Below are 18,033 nucleotides of genomic sequence, written 5' to 3' on the forward strand. Positions count from 1 at the left end.
ATACCAGTGTTTTGCATTTTGGAAAGCTTTAGGTAAGATGGAGGAAAGAAATAAGTTTGCTTCAGGGAAAAAAGGAATAGATTCCTAATCAGTCTTAACTCTAACAATGAAAGAAGAGAAACTAAAGACGCTTCATTATGTGCAGACCCATTCTAATAAAGCTCTGAGGCATTAACTACAGGTGGTAGATGAGGACACTGAGAAACTTGAGTTTAACTTGCTCAAGGTCATAATGTGGTGATCACATAGTAATCAGCTGAGACAGTATTTGACAGCAGGTATCCCGTATTCCTAATTCTAAGTAAGCTCCTCCATTCTTGTAGATAGCCTTTCATCTTGGTTTAGAACACAGGCTGTCCTCTGTTGGTTTTGGAATATGACTTAATAAAATGTGAAAATATTTTTGATGTCTGTGTGTGTTAGCATTTTCTTAGGCACTATGTACATTAGAAAGAATAATTAAAACACCTGCTCTTCAGAGTTTATAATCTAGTAATAATACAGAAATGTATTTTATTATTTAATTCTAAATTTTAAGCAGGTCTCAGTTGTAGTGATTTTGTGAATCCTGTATATTTATTGTTGTTTTCAACAGTTAAGGTTCCCAATATCATTCATTTAGTTTGTGAGTAAATACAGATTCTGTTTTTGCACATTTTAAAATCATTTACCTAATTGTCCAAAGGCAGTATACTGGATATCAGAGTGCTACTATTCAGTAGCACATTTATAGTTTAAATTGATGGCTCCAAGTTTTAGATTTTTGAATTAGAAGGATAAATCTAAAAATATGTGCCTTTACGACCATCAGTAAACATTCTGCCTTGAAAAAGTTTCTTCTCATTAAAACTTAGAGGGAATTATCTTCATATTTACCAAATTTGTTGTATACCTGGGTACTAGGATTAATATAGGGAACATAGACCTGGAATCATATAACTTTAAAACTTGAGAGTGATTAGTTTACTGGCTTTCATTTTTTTTAAGCTCTAAAACCTTTCCTCAAACAAAATATAGAGAATCCTAAGCTGAATTGAATCAGATCAACTGTATATGCTCCAGAGCTCCTTTTCTGTATGCCTTCCTTCTGTCGCTTCCCCAGATTCCCACCCCAAAAGAGACATCCTTGTTAAAGATTGTACAAGATGGTAGGAGTACATTCAGAACTTGTACCTCAATCTTCTTCTACTTCATTTGACACAGGCTGCAGTTTGAAGCCCTGAACCTCATATTGCCCACACATGTATTTTGTTCAGCCCTCAATTTGGGGGAAGGGGAGATAGGTTAAAATTCACAGCTAAAGAATTCTGATTTTTGGCTTCTCTTGAAAAATTGAAAAATCTGGCAAGAGATGATGCATGTTATCATGATAATAATGAGGAATTGAGTAGTGGGTGCTGCCGTCAGGTGGGGCATATTCCATCTAAAGTCGTTTTCAGAACTTACCCTTCTTTCCAAATTAAATGCTTGTGTGAATTTTCTTTGTATTTTTAAGTTTTTTATCACTTTAGAATATTTTTAAGTATTTAAAACTCATATTTTATTTTTTTGTCTTGTTTCCTTAAGGATCTAGATGACATAGAAGATGAAAATGAACAACTAAAGCAAGAAAATAAAACTCTTTTGAAAGTTGTTGGTCAGCTAACAAGGTAGAAGATTCAAGTCCCAGTGTGGAAAAAATATTTTAGAACTACTGATTGAATGTTATGGTTAATGCTAGGATAATATTCCTATGCTGCAATACATTAAGTATGTATATTTATTTCTAGAAAACAGTGGATGTTTATTTTCAAGATACTTCTTTTTCATTATTTCATAAGAGTATCAACCTTCAATTTCACAATTCAGTAACATCTTTCAGTTATTAAAATGGCAGGTTATGCCTCTTTTGGTTTTGTGTGGTATTCAAATAATATATGGTTTAAAGTCACAACCATTTGAAAAATTTCATCTATGGTAGTGTGTTTTCTCCCTGAAGGAATATACATGGTCTTTGTTTACATGAATTCACATACTTTTGGGGAGTTACCTGCAAATGCCTTATTACTGATGTGTGCAAACTTTTATGTGTTGTTGATTCACTCATAAACTCTTTTCTACTGTCATTTGTTCTTTCAACTTATTTTCAGCAATTTAGAGAGTGTCACACAGTTTTGTGTAACGGTCATCTTTAAAAAGGAAAATTGTTAGGAAAAGTCACTTAATACCATGACTAGTTGGCTAAAGAAAAAATGTTAGAGAATACTTGAATTGTGCTGCAGTACATTAAAATATACAGTTTTATATCTGAATGTTGAAAACAAATTTAAATCACTTCTGAAAAACATACAATTTTATTATTTCATTATAAAATTTCTTGGGTAGGTCCTATCTTTTTTATTATTTCAAGGTTTATAAGTGAACATGGGATATTAAAAAGTTGTTTATTCATCAGTCCTGGAGAGTGTGTACAATTTCAATGTATAAAAAATAATCCATATTTTTAATTATCATTTGCATTAAATAAAAACCAAGATATTTATCCACAAAAACATTTATACTTATATTTACAAAACAGTACATAAACAAAAATAGTACCAAAATACTTTCCTTATTTCTAACTTGGAGAATAACAGTGGTCTCATGTGAAAGAATCATTCCCCTACCTCAAATTTAAGGGATTTTCTTCCCAACATTGGATTTTTAAAAACAATATTAAAAAATTTTGAAGAATTATACAAATTTTCTATTAAATATTATTAATGTTTAGAGTTGTTTTATATTATATTTTCATGCTGAGTAAGGAAACGCCCTCTTTTAAAATATGTTAACGTTAAGAAATGTCTGTCTGATAGTTGAATTGTAAACCGTATACAGATAATCCTTTTGTCCAGTTAAACATAGTGAAACCCATTTTGGGTACCCTGCTGACTCTTTTTCTTCACTTGCCAATTTCCTTCATTATTGACTATTAGAAAAATAGGGAAGTGAAACAGTTGGACAAAATGTAGAGTAAATTTTGAATTTTAAAACTCCTTGTGGTTACTTAGATTGGCTTCTCACTTGAGAAGTTTCAACCTTGGCTAATCATCAGGATCACTTGGGTTGCTTACAGAGAATTCCCTGGCTGTAATTTCTAGCTAGATTTAGGTTGAGAGCCTGGACAGAATTTTTAAAGCTCACCATCTGATGATTCTGATCACAACCTAGGTTTGGAAATAGCTGCTGTCTATATTCTCCTATATCTTCCACTGATACCCTAGAATTAACGTATGTTAGCTACTAGCATTTTGTTTCCTTTTAGTTTATTTAATAATTTATCTGGCCCCTGGGGAAGTTTTCATATGTCTATATGTATTTACCAAAAAGGTCAATGTTAGATTACCAAACTTGATATAGTTGCAGAATTACTACATAAGGATATCATTTTGGAGAACATTACCCAGCCTGGGAACAGCCACCTGCTGCCCACGTGTCAGAGTGGTACGCCAGGCTCAGTCACTGCCTTGGCTGTGAGGCACGCTCCTCTCCCTTCAGTTACCCTTCGGTATGTGGCGGAAATACTGGTATTACCTAGTTTTGCATCGAAGTTTTGGATGTTGTGAAAATGCTGTATCACCGTAAAATATATTAGTGTGCTGGTTTTTCAGTAAATTATTTTAAATTTCTATTTAGTCCATATGTAAGTAAAGGAATATTTCATTTTCCTTTTTAAACTTATACCAGTTATTGATGTTTTTAAAGAGTGAGGTATTTTAAAAATTTTCCTTCAGTTTATTAGGAAAAATTTCAACAATGATATTTTACATAATGGTACCTAGTACAGGAGCCTAACAGCTTAGGCGAAGCAATTCACATGCAGTCCTTCCCCCTGTTCTTAAAATGTTTATTTATATCACACATAGATTTTTACACTGAATAGTGAAAAATTAAGTAGGATCTGCTATAATTTCCTTTTAAAATTTATAAAGAGCATTGAGATTAAAAAAAAAGCATTGAGATTTTAAAAAGGTTAACTTTAAATACATGTGCACTACTTTAGAAAACTTGGCTGTTGACATAAAGTGCTAGTATTTGTGAAATTATTAGTTCCATTCAGAAATTATATTTCTTCTATTTCCTGGGAATTTATGGCATAATAAAGCATATTCAAAGTTTTAATGTGTTTATGATCTTATTTTCAAAACAGTAAGTTTATTAACTATAATAAACATGACTTATCTCCCTGATTTCTGACATGTATTAAGGCTTACAAAGTAATCTCCATTTCATTCTTCTAGAATTGTCATTAATTTTATTGCACTATAGTTGCCTTTAGAGGGGAAAAGGGTGGCATTTTGTGTATTTCTAAGGGAATTTACTAAATCTAGAGATTAGCACTGTTACACCGGCTCAAACAGTTTAAAACATAGAAAATTAGGTATCGGGGCAGATACATGAATCAATGTATTCTTTTTATTTTAAAGTAACTTTTTAATTGTGGTTATTAAAACAATGTATTCTTAATGTGAAAAACCTACCTCAATTATAAGTCACTTATAGTTTCACAGTTAATCTGGATTTTTATAATTAAAAATTAAAATGTAACATTTGAGTCCATTAATACTTTGTTGAAAACAATACAAGTCAGTATAATAGACATGCCCATATGTTCAACATTGTAATACGAAACAGGAAAGACTTTGGGTTTGATCATTGATCTGGTGTTCTAGACAATAGTCATATGTACATATGGACTATCTTTTTTATAGTTTTATAATATTGAGTCAGTGCTTAGTAAGTTCCATGCAGTATCGGCCCGTAATAACTGTTCATGGTTTTGTTAATAGCCTGTTACAAGATTCAGGCATATATTTTCATTTTGTAGTAAAAGAAACCAACGCACCAGCTTTTCATTGGGAGCAGTAGTAAGTGAGAAAGAACTAGCATTCAGGAATCAGAACTTTAAAATAACATGTCAAAGTCAGTGCTAAACATTCTTCTATTGTATCTGAACCATTCCTAATATGTAACAGTAAGCTTGACTTCCTTTGCTTTGGAACTGTGCTCACTCTCTTAAGGAAAGGGCATCCCATCAACCAGCATTGTAATTTCTGTTACTTGTCTGAGAACTAGTGCCACTTTTGTTGTTCTATTAAACTGAAAGCATAATACCAATAGACAACAAACTTCTTGCTCATCAGGTGCCTTCCCGCCTTTTGTTAAATTTGTCACTGATGTATAGAAGTTAGTTGTTTCATTCTCAGTATTAAGATTTGAAAAACTACCCAAGAAAACCTGAGCTCATATTGGGTTTTTTTTTGTTTTTGTTTTTTTTTGTTTTTTATTTTACTTAGCTGGACAGTTACAGCATGTTAAAATCATATCCCCATTCTAAAAATAATTACGTGTGAGTATGTGAGAGGACTATGGATGAGGAGTATAAATACATTAAATTTTCATATCTGTTCTTCTGGCAAGTATTTAGTCTACTAGGTATATCATTATAGTTATTATAGAGGTTTTTTAAAAAGGGACATGGACCAGCCTTTCCATTTAGCAGTGTACAATCTATGTAGTATGTGTCAATAGCACAAAATACAGTCTTAATTAGCATTAGTTGGTCTAATCTAAATAGTTAATTCAAAAGTGTATTTTTGGTATTAATTATCTAGCCATTGTCTTTTAGGTCTAGTAATAGGTACCATTTAATTTGCTGCAGCATTTACTGAATGGTGGATTGGAAGACCTGATGTATATTGGGAAGTATCTTACCATATTTCATTTAGGTAATTGTGCTTTATGAAAAGAACATTGTTAAGGAATTTATAGCAGTAATAAAGTAGAAACGGTTCAGTGCATTTCAGATACACCAACCTGTTAATGGTATGCTCTCTATACATTATCGATTAGGTTGTTTTAAGACATTTACATCTAACAGTTCACATACAGGCACATACTGCTTCGGTAATAATAGAATGTTAGTGATGATCCCTCGATGGACACCGATTATGTGCCTGTTTTGTCTTGAATCTCTCTCTGGATGCCTACTAGATGTATATTACCTTTTTTGGTGAAATTTTTTTTTACAGATCTGCCTATTTTATTCAGGGTTTTTATTATGTTTTTCTTCTAAGTTTAAGTATCAGATGGCTGTTATTATCAGCAAAAACCATAAGAAAACTAAAATGTATTGTTTCGTTGAAAAATCAGTTAATTCAGGTAATTAAACATTTGAGGATAACACCTGGATAATTTATTGACCACATTAATACTGTGTAGGGAGCTTTCATAATTCCCATTGCATAGGTTTTGTTATGGAGTAGTCAACGATATAGATTCATTCTTTTTTTTTTTTTTTTTCATCTTATGTGTGATGTTTTGAGCACAATCCACTTTTTTTTTTTTTTTACGTTTATTTTTATTTTTGAGACAGAGAGAGACAGAGCATGAACGGGGGAGGGTCAGAGAGAGAGGGAGACACAGAATCTGAAACAGGCTCCAGGCTCTGAGCTGTCAGCAACAGAGCCCGATGCAGGGCTCGAACTCACAGACCGCGAGATCATGACCTGAGCCGAAGTTGGTCACCCAACCAACTGAGCCACCCAGGCGCCCCTATAGATTCATTCTTAATAAATACTCAATGAAAAAAATAAATTTTCATTTATTTTTCAACACTAATTATGTTTTTATTCCTGAACTATCAGTAAAACTCTGACCATCAGTTTTATTTTTGAAGTTAAGGGATAATGCAAATATTCTAATTAACTTGTGTACCTCTTACCAAAAGAGTATGCAGTACTTTTAAATCTTTAGTATATATTATTATAGAAAGAATAATGTTTTAAAAAACAAAAATGCAGTGTTGATAAGATCTGTATACATTAATGGTGGGACTTCTTGAATAAGTGAGGAAGTGTACAAATGTTCAATCTGATTGAAAATTTTTAATTGTGTTTTAAAACTACACGAATAATTCCTTAATTCAAAATTGGAGCTGTTCCCAACTAAATCTGATGGTGTTCAAAGAATTTCAGGCCCTTCATAGTTTGAAAAAGATAAGTAGGGGTCTGGGAATGTAAAAATCTGGTCTTTGTTTTTTGAGTAAATGGTTTACATAACCTTTTGCTAATGTGTCATTCTTCATACACCTGCACAAGCTAATCAGTCTTCTTTACTTCTAGAACTCTAAATTAATCTTGTCAGTAATGTCATACATGTCTAACAAGTGAACAAGCATCCTTCAGTCAGACTGTTTAGATAATGTCTCAAGTCCTTATATAAGAACCTACTCCATTAGCAAGCCTATTGAAAAAATTTGCAAGACCTTTTAGTCTTAATTGTATCTGGAAGCCCTTATCTTAGACTTCATCAAATCCCTATTTTTTTTCTTCTGGATTCACTCTGTGCATGCACACAATTCTGTCAGTAGCTGTATACTACCAGTATACTAATCTCATGTGTCTGGTTTTTCTTTTCACCTCTACAATAGGTTAGTTACCTTTTCTTCCTGGCCAACTTCTTGGAAAGAATTTATATGATGTTGGACCTTCATGTTAAAGAGATAGGATTGGTTATAATATCCTTTACAATCCATTTTATTTTGATGTCTAACCAGATAATGTTGAAAAGGAAGCTAGAAGGCAAAACTTCCCTTTTAATACTGGACAAAATGCAAAATGCACAGTTTTATTCTTCACTTTCAAAAAACTTGTGTGGCTGAATAAAGATGCATTTAATAAAGGAAGAAACTACCTACTTGATATCATAGATGAGAAATATGAAAAAATTAATATGAACCAGTTAGTAAAAGTAGATTGGACTTCGACTTTACACATGTGAAAGAAAAGCAAAATAAGAATTTTGTGTTATTCACATTAAAATGTGCAGAATTATTCAGTATAAGTTATAGTCTTAACACATATATAAGCAGTTGCTTTTCTGTTTAGACATATCATGGGACATGAAATCCACAGCCTTTGTGTTACAGGTTTATATCTAGAGAAATATTTGCGTTCCTTTAAAATGTGAACTATTTACTGTGGTTAAACAAAGGTACATGATGTCATCTGTGGACATCTTAGCTTTATGGAAACAAATTATTAAGAAAAATTAATAGGCATCTGATTTATCGTTCTTGTAGTACAGGAGTATAACCAAAGCTATCAGAGCCATAGGAAATTCCATTTTCTTTTAAGAACCAGAAAATCACTTTTGGTAAAAGTGCATTTGTTTGATAGGTAGTGTTAAAGAAAGTTGGAAAATTACTAGTTTTCCGTAGAAAATTGAAAGACTCATGTGTGGATGATTTGGAACAATGAACAACATCAATAATTTAAAGTAAAATTATGCCAGTAACTGTCACATTAACCTCACTCTTTAAAGTGAATCAGTGAAAATTGTAATGGGATGAGTGAATGGACATTTTGGAAATGCTAAATGATTGTCATAGGGGGCCTAAAAGTGCCTTTTGTTTCTTGCAGCTCCTTTAAGATCAGTGTACGGCTTAAGGCTTAAGAGGTTCTGCTAAGCATAGTGACTCACTTAGTTAACAATTTGAGCACAACTGTAACCTAATGTAGTATAGCACAAGAACATTAAATAATTAGTAATTCAGTAGCTGTGTTTGCCAGGCATTGTGTTAAGTGCTGTGATACTTTTTTATTCACTTCTTTAAAACTTGTGCAAGCTACAGATTGGGAAGAGTAATTTGCTCAAAGCCACAAAGCAGTGCTTTGTGCTTATGCTGTGATATATTCACTTTTATGATGTAATCATTGTCCTATTAAACATTAATAATTCTCAAAGTGTGGTCCCGATACTAGTAGTATTGGCTTCACTTAGAAACCTATTAGAAAGAGAAACTCCCAACACCTGAATGAGGTGAGGCTCGGCAATCTATGTTTTAACAGGCCCTTCAGGTAATTCTGATGCGGGTCAAAGCTTGTAGATTTGCATTGCACATTTCTATTTTTAAATAAAGATCTGGGGTTTCTTTTTGGACAGTGTATAAATAATATAACATGAACTTGTAAAAAAAAAAAAAAAAGGAATCTTTTCATTGTTGCTTATATTGCAAAAGACTGTATCAGGAAAAGCCCCAGCATGGATACTGGCAGCTTGACATCACTACATTAGTTTAGTGTTATCTCTGGAACGCAAATGGATTCTTAAGTCCAAGAGACTGTGGAATGAAATCTTTGTTTTACTGTGTTAAGCTCGATCTCTGTTATTGTCTAAAGGTTTTTGGTAACAATAATGCATTTTTTTCAAATTTTAAAACTTTATTGGAATAAATAAATGTATGTTTCATCACTTATAGTTTTGCTTTTGTTGGTTTTGTCTTTTTTTTTTTTTTCCTCCATGTGTGGACCCTATCGAGTGGCGTATGGGGAGGTTGAATCTTCAGAGTTTACTCTCTGTGAACTCAGAAAATCAGTAGCATTTCTAGCTAATTGATCAGTGAGGAGAAATCAAGTGTTGCATCCCAACGAGTAAAGAAAAAATTTAAAGTCTATTATGTATTAATTTTGAATCATTTTTTTCTTACATGATGAGATAGTTTATTATTTTTTAATTATTTTCTTCTGCTTTTTAAATACTTTAGAGCAATTTTAGGTTACAGAATTACTATGAAGGTAGTATGGAGAGTACTCAAATATCCCACAGCCAATTTCCCTTGTTACTAATGTTTTACATTAGTATAGTGCATTTGTCACAGTTAATGAACCAATATTGATACATTATTATTAAAATCCATACTTGATTCAGATTTCCTTAGTTTTTCTCTCATATCTTTTCTTTGTTCCAGGATCCAATCGATGATACCCCACTACATTTAGGAGTTATGTCTCTTTATACTCCTCTTAGTTGTGACACTTTCTTAGACTTTTTGTATTTTTGATGACCTTAATAGTTTTGAGGATCACTAGTCAGGTATTTTTCATTTCTTACTATGGACATTTTCAGATATACAAAAAAGTTGAGAAAATAGTTATTCATATCTTACGAATCTTATTTTATCCCCCATTTTTTTCGTTTTTTGCTGGGGTATTTTAAAGTTAAATTTCAGGGGCGCCTGGATGGCTCAATCGGTTGAGTGTCTTACTTTTGATTTTGGCTCAGGTCATGATCTCAGGGTCTTGGGATCAAGCGCCGCGTTGGGCTCTGCACTTAGCATGGTGCCTGCTTGGGATTCTCTCCCTTTGATGCTCTTCCCCTCTGCTTCAACAAGAAGTAAAATGAAAAAAAAAAAATTAAATTTCAATCATCCTGTCATTTCACCTATAAATATTTGAGTATCTCTATTAGATAAGGACTTAAAAAACAACCACACTTAAAAAACAACCCACCTAACAATTTCAATGCTATTTGAAAACACGTGTAAGTAAGCAGGAGCTAGGGGAGGTTGGGAAGACGTTGGTACAGGTTTGACTATTACGAAAGAAAACGGGAAGGATGGCTGAGCAGGAAGTCTTAATCCACAGTGCAGTTCAAAAAGAGTTTTAGCAAGGTGTAAAAGTCCTCAAACCAAAGGTGCCTGTTCGTGTTCATAAGAGTAGACCCACATCTTACAGGAGTGGGCTTGACTATATATTCCTGCTCTGCTCCTTTTTTGGCGAGGAGCAGCTGTAGGAAACAGGCCTCTGTTAAACACCATGGTGGATTCAGACCTTAGCAGCTGGGACAGTCAGTTAATTACCCACCCCATATTAAGTAACTAGCAAGGCCCCTTTGCCTGGCTGCCACCATGGGTAGTACTTTGTGTTCACATTTCTCTAGATAGCTCAGAAATGCCTTTTTACTGTTAGTTCATTCAGATAAAGATTCAGTTGAGAGTCATCCACTGTATTTGGTTAGTATGTCTCAAGTCTTTTTTAGCCTATAAATTAGACACACCTCCAATTTTTATGCCGTTTTTCAAATTGAAGAAATTAGATTATTTGCTCTATAGAATTTCCCACATTCTAGATTTGACTAATTGCATCTTTATGATGCTGTTTAACTTGTCCTGTATCCCCTCTTTTTCCTGTAAATTGTTAATTAGATGCAGAGGCTTTATTAGATTCAATTTATATTCTTTTGGACAATAATTCATAGGTGGTGTGTACTTTCTATTGAATCACATGAGATACAATGTGTCTTTTCTCACTTTTAATGATGTTAAGATTAACATTCAGGTTACCATTATTATGTAAAAAAAAGTTTTTTTGATGTTTATTTTTGAGAGACAGAGACGGTGTATGAGGTGGGGAGGGGCAGAGAGAGAGGGAGACACAGAATCTGAAGCAGGCTCTAGGCTCTGAGCTGTCAGCACAGAGCCTGACACATAGCTCAAACTCACGTACTGCAAGATCACGAGCTGAGCCGAAGTCAGATGCTGAACCAACTGAGCCACCCAAGTGCCCCTATCATATAGTTTTCTAATTCTATCATTCTATTTACACTAGTACGAATTCTTAGAAACTTTTCATTTATCAATTACTTGATTGCCCTAAAAGATGGGTAAGATCACATTGATTTTTCCCTTCATTTATTTTAATAATGAGCCACAGCTCAAACAATCTCCAAAGGTAAGTCATATGTTTGTTTATATATTTAATGTGTTTTAGTCCACTGCAGTCATTATTTTTGTATCCAGATTATATCATGTGTAGCTGGTAAGAGTTTTCCAGGTTGGCTCTTGTGTCCTTTTGGTCCTTCCTTGTTTTGCAGCATAAAGTGTTCAGTCTCATCTTGTACATTCCCTTTCAGGACCCAGAATCAAGAGCTACCTTTCTTTGTAGAAAACTAAAGCTTTGATAGAAATCATCAGATGAGGTTGTGCCTGGGTGGCTCAGTCTTTTGGGCATCTGCCTTCAGCTCAGGTCATGATCTGACGGTTCTTGAATTCGACCCCTATGTCAGGCTTTGTGCTGACAGCCCAGAGCCTGGAGCCTGCTTCGGATTCTGTGTTTCTCTCCCCCCTCTGCTCATGCTCTCTGTTTCTCTCTCAAAATAAATAAACATTAAAAAGATTATCAAATGATACAAAAACCAGAAGGCATTTATAGAGTTCTTCTTAACTGTAAAAGCTATATATGGACATTGAGACATATTCCAACTTCTACTTTTACTGGAAAATTTGAAGGAGGTGACAGAACTATACTTGTTCCTTTGCCATTTTCATTTATTTTTCTCATTTTCTATTCAAATAGGCCTTAAATGTATCTTGATATTTTTTTTTTATTTTGGAAATTTAAATCTATTCATGCTTGTTGACAATCTCAGGAGATTGATTATAGAAGTCAAGATTTTCTTTTGAGTAAAGTGTTCATATTAGAATTCAGCCACCAACTGTGTAGAAATGTGTAGATAGATATTCATTAAGTTGGGCTTGAAAAGAGAGCTGATATAATCTAAAATTCATATTAAAAAAAGGTGCGCAAATTGTGGTTTCTGCACCCCACAACATTAAAATTTGACTCAAGCTCATAGTATGGATTTTAGTAGAGACTATACATTTCCAATTCTGGTCATTCTGAATGAGGACCTATGCAGAGGTACTGGCCATTGTCAAGTCTTCACGGCAGGTTGTGAGGCAGTCCTGAGAGGAGGAGTAAGAATGTTGGATGATGGAATGTAAACTGGTACAGCCACTGGAAAATAGTATGGATGTTCTCAAAAAATTAAACATAGAACTACCCCGCAATCCAGTAATTCCACTTGTGAGTATTTACCCAAAGAACACGAAAACACTAATTTGAAAAGATCTATGCAGCCCTGTTTATTGCAGCATTATTTACAACAGCCAAAATATGGAAGCAGCCCAAGTGTCCATTGATGGATGAATGAATGAAGAAGGTGTGTGTGTGTGTGTGTGTGTGTGTGTGTGTGTGTGTGTGTGGAAAACACAAGGGAATATTACTCAGCCATAAGAAACTATGAAATCTTGCCATTTTCAGTGACATGAATGGAGATAGGATAATTGAAATAAGAGCAAGACATGCCATATGATTTCAGTCATGGGATTTAAGAAACAAAATGAATGAAGGGGAAAAAAGACAAACCAAGAAACAGACTCTTTTAACTATAGAGAACAAACTGATGGTTACCAGAGGGGGGATGGATGATATATGTGAAGGGGATTAAGAGTACTTTTAATGTTGTTGGGCATTGAGTAACATATAGAATTGTTGAATCACTATTTTATACACTTGAAACTAATATAACACTGTATGTTAACTATACTAGATTTTTTAAAAGGCATCAGGTTGAGTGTTAAGTTACATGTTGCTTAATATAAGCTCCTTTATTTTTTTAAATGAAAAAAAGTGTTGGATGACGGCTAGAAGCAGTTGTGAAGTTGCCCCATGACTGACTGAGCCACCAGGAGTCCTTAATAGTGCTTAGAATAAAGCCCAGCTGCTGTCAGCCATCACCTGGGGGACCATGTAATAATACTGGCAAATGATTTTCTCCATTCCTGCCCATGCCTTCATCCAGAAAGAAGGATCCATTCCTTTATTCCAGATTATGGAAACCAACTATAACCTAAATTCTTGCATTTTGTATCTTGCATTGGTTCACAAATACTTAATGCATACTATTTTGTGCTAGTCTTTGTACTAGGTAAAAGGACATTGCAGTGAAAAAAATCGTAGCCTACACCAGTCTATTCTTTATTGCCCAATAAAAAAGTTGACACAGGGTTGAAGAGTGCTGCTTTTAGAATGTCCTTTGGACTTTTACAAAAGATGAGAATTGAAATTCACTTATCTTTTGAGCCTCAATACATGTCATGGGGCTATCTAGTTTATGTTATCAAAATCATGCTTATAAATCTAATTGTTGGGAAAGATTTATTCCCTTAATCTTGAAAAAATTGAGAGTGTGGATATAGAGCATAAATTCATATTTTCATTAATTTGTTAGATGAATTTTAGTTTTGCCCCTAAATCATGTCTTCAGTGGCCGATGATAGTAAGTCTTCAGTGGGAGTCAGGGCCCCACGTTTTCTAGTATCTTCTGGCCATCTGAAGCATTTGTAATTTTTCATAGTTTATATGTTAAATCTTATATTGAATTTCAAATATCTGTGTTTTTATAGCTCATAAAATTCCCAAAGTCACCCATGGTTAGATAAAACTTTCTTCCTGGGTTTTACTTTTTTTCTGAGCTTTGTGATTGAGTAAGTACGGTGTACTTTATAGGCTGTTGTTGTCTAGTTACTTGAGAAACACTCCCCCTGTGGTGAAATCATCCATTCACCACCTCCCCCCCCCCCTTTTTTTTAATTGGTCAGGACACTTTATCCATTTCCTGTGATTCGTGCCTAAAGATTTATTTCATTTGGAAAGGATATATGTGGGGGGATTAGATCCAATTTTGAGGATTTACCCCTGGTTGACTTACAGAGTAGCATTAGTCTTTTATAACTGAGATTTTTTAAAAAAACTCTTAAAAATAACATATTGGTAAGAGCTGTTTCTCTTTCCCAGGCTACTTGAGGAGGTTCTCTTACTTGGTCTCAAGTGGGTTTATAACATCTTCCTCACTAACTTTTTGTTTTTTAAAGATTTTAAGTAATCTGTATATCCAACGTGGGGCTCAAATTTACAACCCCAAGATCAAGAGTCACATGTTCCACCAACCGAGCCAGCCAGGCGCCCCCTTGCCGAACTTTTAAAAAACTGATTGTCTCTGTGCAGATGAGGAAGTAAGACTGAGAGGAGCATGTTATTTACCCTGATGTCGTGTCACGTGGCAGTAGAAGTGGAATCATACTTTGCTAGTACCTGAAAACAGGTGTTTACTGCTAAGATTAGTCTGTGACACAGGTCTGTTTAGGGGGAAGGTTAGAGATTACAAAATACTAATTTCTAAATTAGAAAGTTATAAAACTTATTTTTTGATAGCAGAAATTAACTTTTTCATTTTATCCTTGCCTCTTTAGAACATGATTTCAAGTCAGTGTTACATTGTTCAGTGAAGCATTGTTTCTTTAAGTGTGATAGTTCCTCTACTCCTACATCAGAGTCACCGGAGTCTACAGGAATACTCAGATGAATCAGATGTCTCTGTCCTCAAAAAGCTTACATATGGTTAAAGAATAGAATCTATACAAGCAAAAGAGGAGTGAGAGATTAAATTCTTCAAGGACTAGGATAGACTTCTTTAGGACCTAGCATTTGAAGCAAACTTTGAAGGAGTTGACGGAGGGTTAGTATTTGTCATAGGAATATTTAGCAATAGTTATTCATCATCTGCTGGATCATGGTACTACAGCCGAGGGCTGCGTCTAATGTTCTTTGTATACACACTAATTTGGAAGTCACAGCTTCCAAATTAGACCCACCTGACCACTAGTTTTCAAGTTCAGACCTACTTGAATTCAGATCCTGGTTGTACCACTATTAGTTGTGTGACCTTGAACGAGTTGCTTTATAATTTCACCATCTGCAACAAGGATTAAATAGTGCCTAACTTAGTTGGGTCATTGTGAAGAATAAATGAGATGATGCATGTAAAATGTGTGATACAACACCAGTTCATAGCTATGATGGGAAAAGAATTAAAATGAAGGTAACTCTTACAGTGTGATTTATACCAGTGAAGAAACATTGTAACAGTTAATCTTTCCTGAAATTGGGGGGAAAAAAAGGCTATCAGGAAGTTCTGGATAAGCAATAAAACTACCATCTGGTTTTAGATTTCTGCTTTTCTAGGGTGGCTGTCTGTCCTTAGAAGTCCAAATGAGGCAAGTCAGAGTTCTGTCCTAAACTAGAATGCAGGATGTGCTGATTCAAATGTAATGTAATCTATATCCCCTGCTAAATGTAACTATTGAAGGAACATTGAACAGTCTTGGGTAAAGAAAAATATCTTTTAGAAATAAAGAGCTTCTTGAGTTAGTTTATTTGAGAGGCTCTGAGTATTTCTCAGTTAGGTCTCTCTCCTCTCCAAATCCCCAGCCTCAGCTTGGGCCTGTTTTCCTACTAAGAATTGTCTCTGCATGGACTCCTGAACAAACATATCCCAGGGCAGTGTCATTAACCAAGCTGATACGGGAACTAAACAAACAGGGTGAATCAGCTTGAATTCATGGAGGTTGGCAACAAGTCAATTTCTTTCTCTACCTCTCCACTTGTTTTTTTCAGTGTACCTGATTACTAGTGACCGGTGTGTCCTGATAAGAGAGAACAGGAAGCATATCAAAGCAAGAGGTTGTTTATCTACTGATCTGCTCCTGGAGAACAAGAAGCATTTTTTCTTGATTTGGATATGTGTACTATAAGGCAGCAAAACAGAGGATGGCAATTCTAGGTGTTAGCACTAGGGATGATTTTTTAATCACGGCAGAATGCCACAGAGGTATTTAAAACGTTTTTCCTTTTGAATTGCACAAGTTGGAAAGTAATGTTTGTCCTCTGGCCTAAAAAAAGAGTCTTAACTGGAATGTGGATATTTTATTGTCCAATTATATGTATATTAACTTGAAATTGTACACAGTCTAATTCCTTTCGTGTTTTTTAGATATTGGGTTTTATACTTGTCTATTCTTAGATCTTACATATCTGATTAATATCTCTCTAGTAAGACAATACCTTGCTCAGCTTAAACATAGGTAATTTACTTGTCATGTGGCATTTGTAGAGTATGAGAAAGTTTAATCTATTTTAATAAAGTTCAGAAGTAGGAACTTTTCTCTCCCATGAGTGAGATTAATGAGAAAAATTAAGGCGGGCAATTACGCTTTTTTCAACTAAAAATATTTGGGACTTCAGTTTAAATTGGTGGGGGTTACCAAAGGTAATATGGTTTTAAGGAGGTGGTTTTGGATTTTCTTAACATCTTAAAAGTGGCCAACTAAGCCACCACACAGAGAAAGATTGAAAGGAATTTCAAAAATATATATTCCCCATTGAAAAAAAGTAAAAAGCCATCCCTAAAATAGTGAAGTGCTGCTATATCTAGAAATAAAACTAGGACGTCCCTTTTCTCTTCTAGATTTGCACCCTTTCCGAGGGCAACTCTGGACTCCACTGGTAGGGGAAGCTTTTCCAGGACTGTCCTCTAACGGTACAGAAATAATTGGCATTTGTTGTCTGTGTGCATTTTCCTTTTGAAAAAGCCCATAGGAGGTTTTCAGATACTTGTTTGAATAAGTAAATAAAAGAAACAACGAAGGAGTGAATGAGAGACCTTGGTTGCTACTTTAGCCTAACCCTGAGTCTTACTTATTACACGTTTTGTGACTGTTAGGAAGTACTTTACCCATGGCTTTGTTTCCTTGTCTACAAAGTGGAGTTAATAACACCTACCACATAAAGTACTTAATAAATGTTTGAGTATCTGAATTAATCACTGGGTCCAGTTCAGATACACTGACTGAGTCCTGTTTTCTGGGGTCTGGCGATTTGCCCTTTTAACAAAATCTGTTGGTGATTCTTATGCATCCAAAGTTTGAACACCACTCATTTAAACTGTACTATTTATTGGGTGGGGTACTACGATAGATGCCCAAGGCAGTATTAAAACGAATCAGTGGTCTCTGTCTTCAATAAATTTACATACGGTTAAAGGATAGACATAATGTAAATAAAGCACAGAGGAAGGAGAGATTAATCCTCTTAAGGGATTGGTAAAACTTCTTAAGGATCTAGCATTTGTAAGGATTAAGTAAGAATTTTAAAAAAATGCCTGGATCAATGTGTGTCGCATGGTAAATGCGTAACTATTGGTATTATTATTTCCACATATGCTTTGTCTATATAGGCCATTCCTTTCTTCCTAATCTATAAGGACTGTGTCTATATTTTCAATAGATCTCCCCCATTCAACTTATAAATTACTTTGGATGACTATACTGCCTTTTCTGAATGATTTTCATGATTTTTTACTGTTTTTTGACAGGTGTTTTTCTTTCTCTTACTAAAACCACCTTGTGTACTTTCTCATTTGCATTTTATGACCCTATGAAAAAATTTTCACGAAAATGAAATTTAATTGCACTCACATTGTACCTTGCTGTATATCCTGAGACTCATCATATGGTTTAAGAAAATTCGCGTTCTAAACTGTAGAAAAGAAATC

The 18,033-nt window shown here is 34.3% G+C and overlaps 1 protein-coding gene across 2 annotated transcripts in view; it reads left to right on the top strand.

Moving 5' to 3' along the window:
• PAWR (pro-apoptotic WT1 regulator) overlaps positions 1-17,139 on the top strand; it is a 144,867-nt gene extending 127,728 nt beyond the window's left edge. Inside the window, exons 7-9 of one of the 2 annotated variants that reach the window (XR_005795410.1) lie at positions 1,567-1,649; positions 16,098-16,311; positions 16,948-17,139. Coding sequence is in view for 1 of the 2 variants with exons in the window: in XM_040491351.1 (XP_040347285.1) it covers positions 1,567-1,649; positions 16,098-16,113 (99 nt within the window). In the remaining variant the exon portion in view is untranslated. Of the gene's footprint in view, positions 1-1,566; positions 1,650-16,097; positions 16,640-16,947 lie in introns of those variants that run through there. The other variant, XM_040491351.1, reaches the window with a different exon arrangement.
• The last annotated feature ends 894 nt before the right edge of the window (positions 17,140-18,033 follow it).

Source organism: Herpailurus yagouaroundi, unplaced genomic scaffold, assembly GCF_014898765.1.
Source record: "Herpailurus yagouaroundi ecotype Mexico unplaced genomic scaffold, PumYag 182, whole genome shotgun sequence".
NCBI classification, from domain to species: domain Eukaryota; kingdom Metazoa; phylum Chordata; class Mammalia; order Carnivora; family Felidae; genus Herpailurus; species Herpailurus yagouaroundi.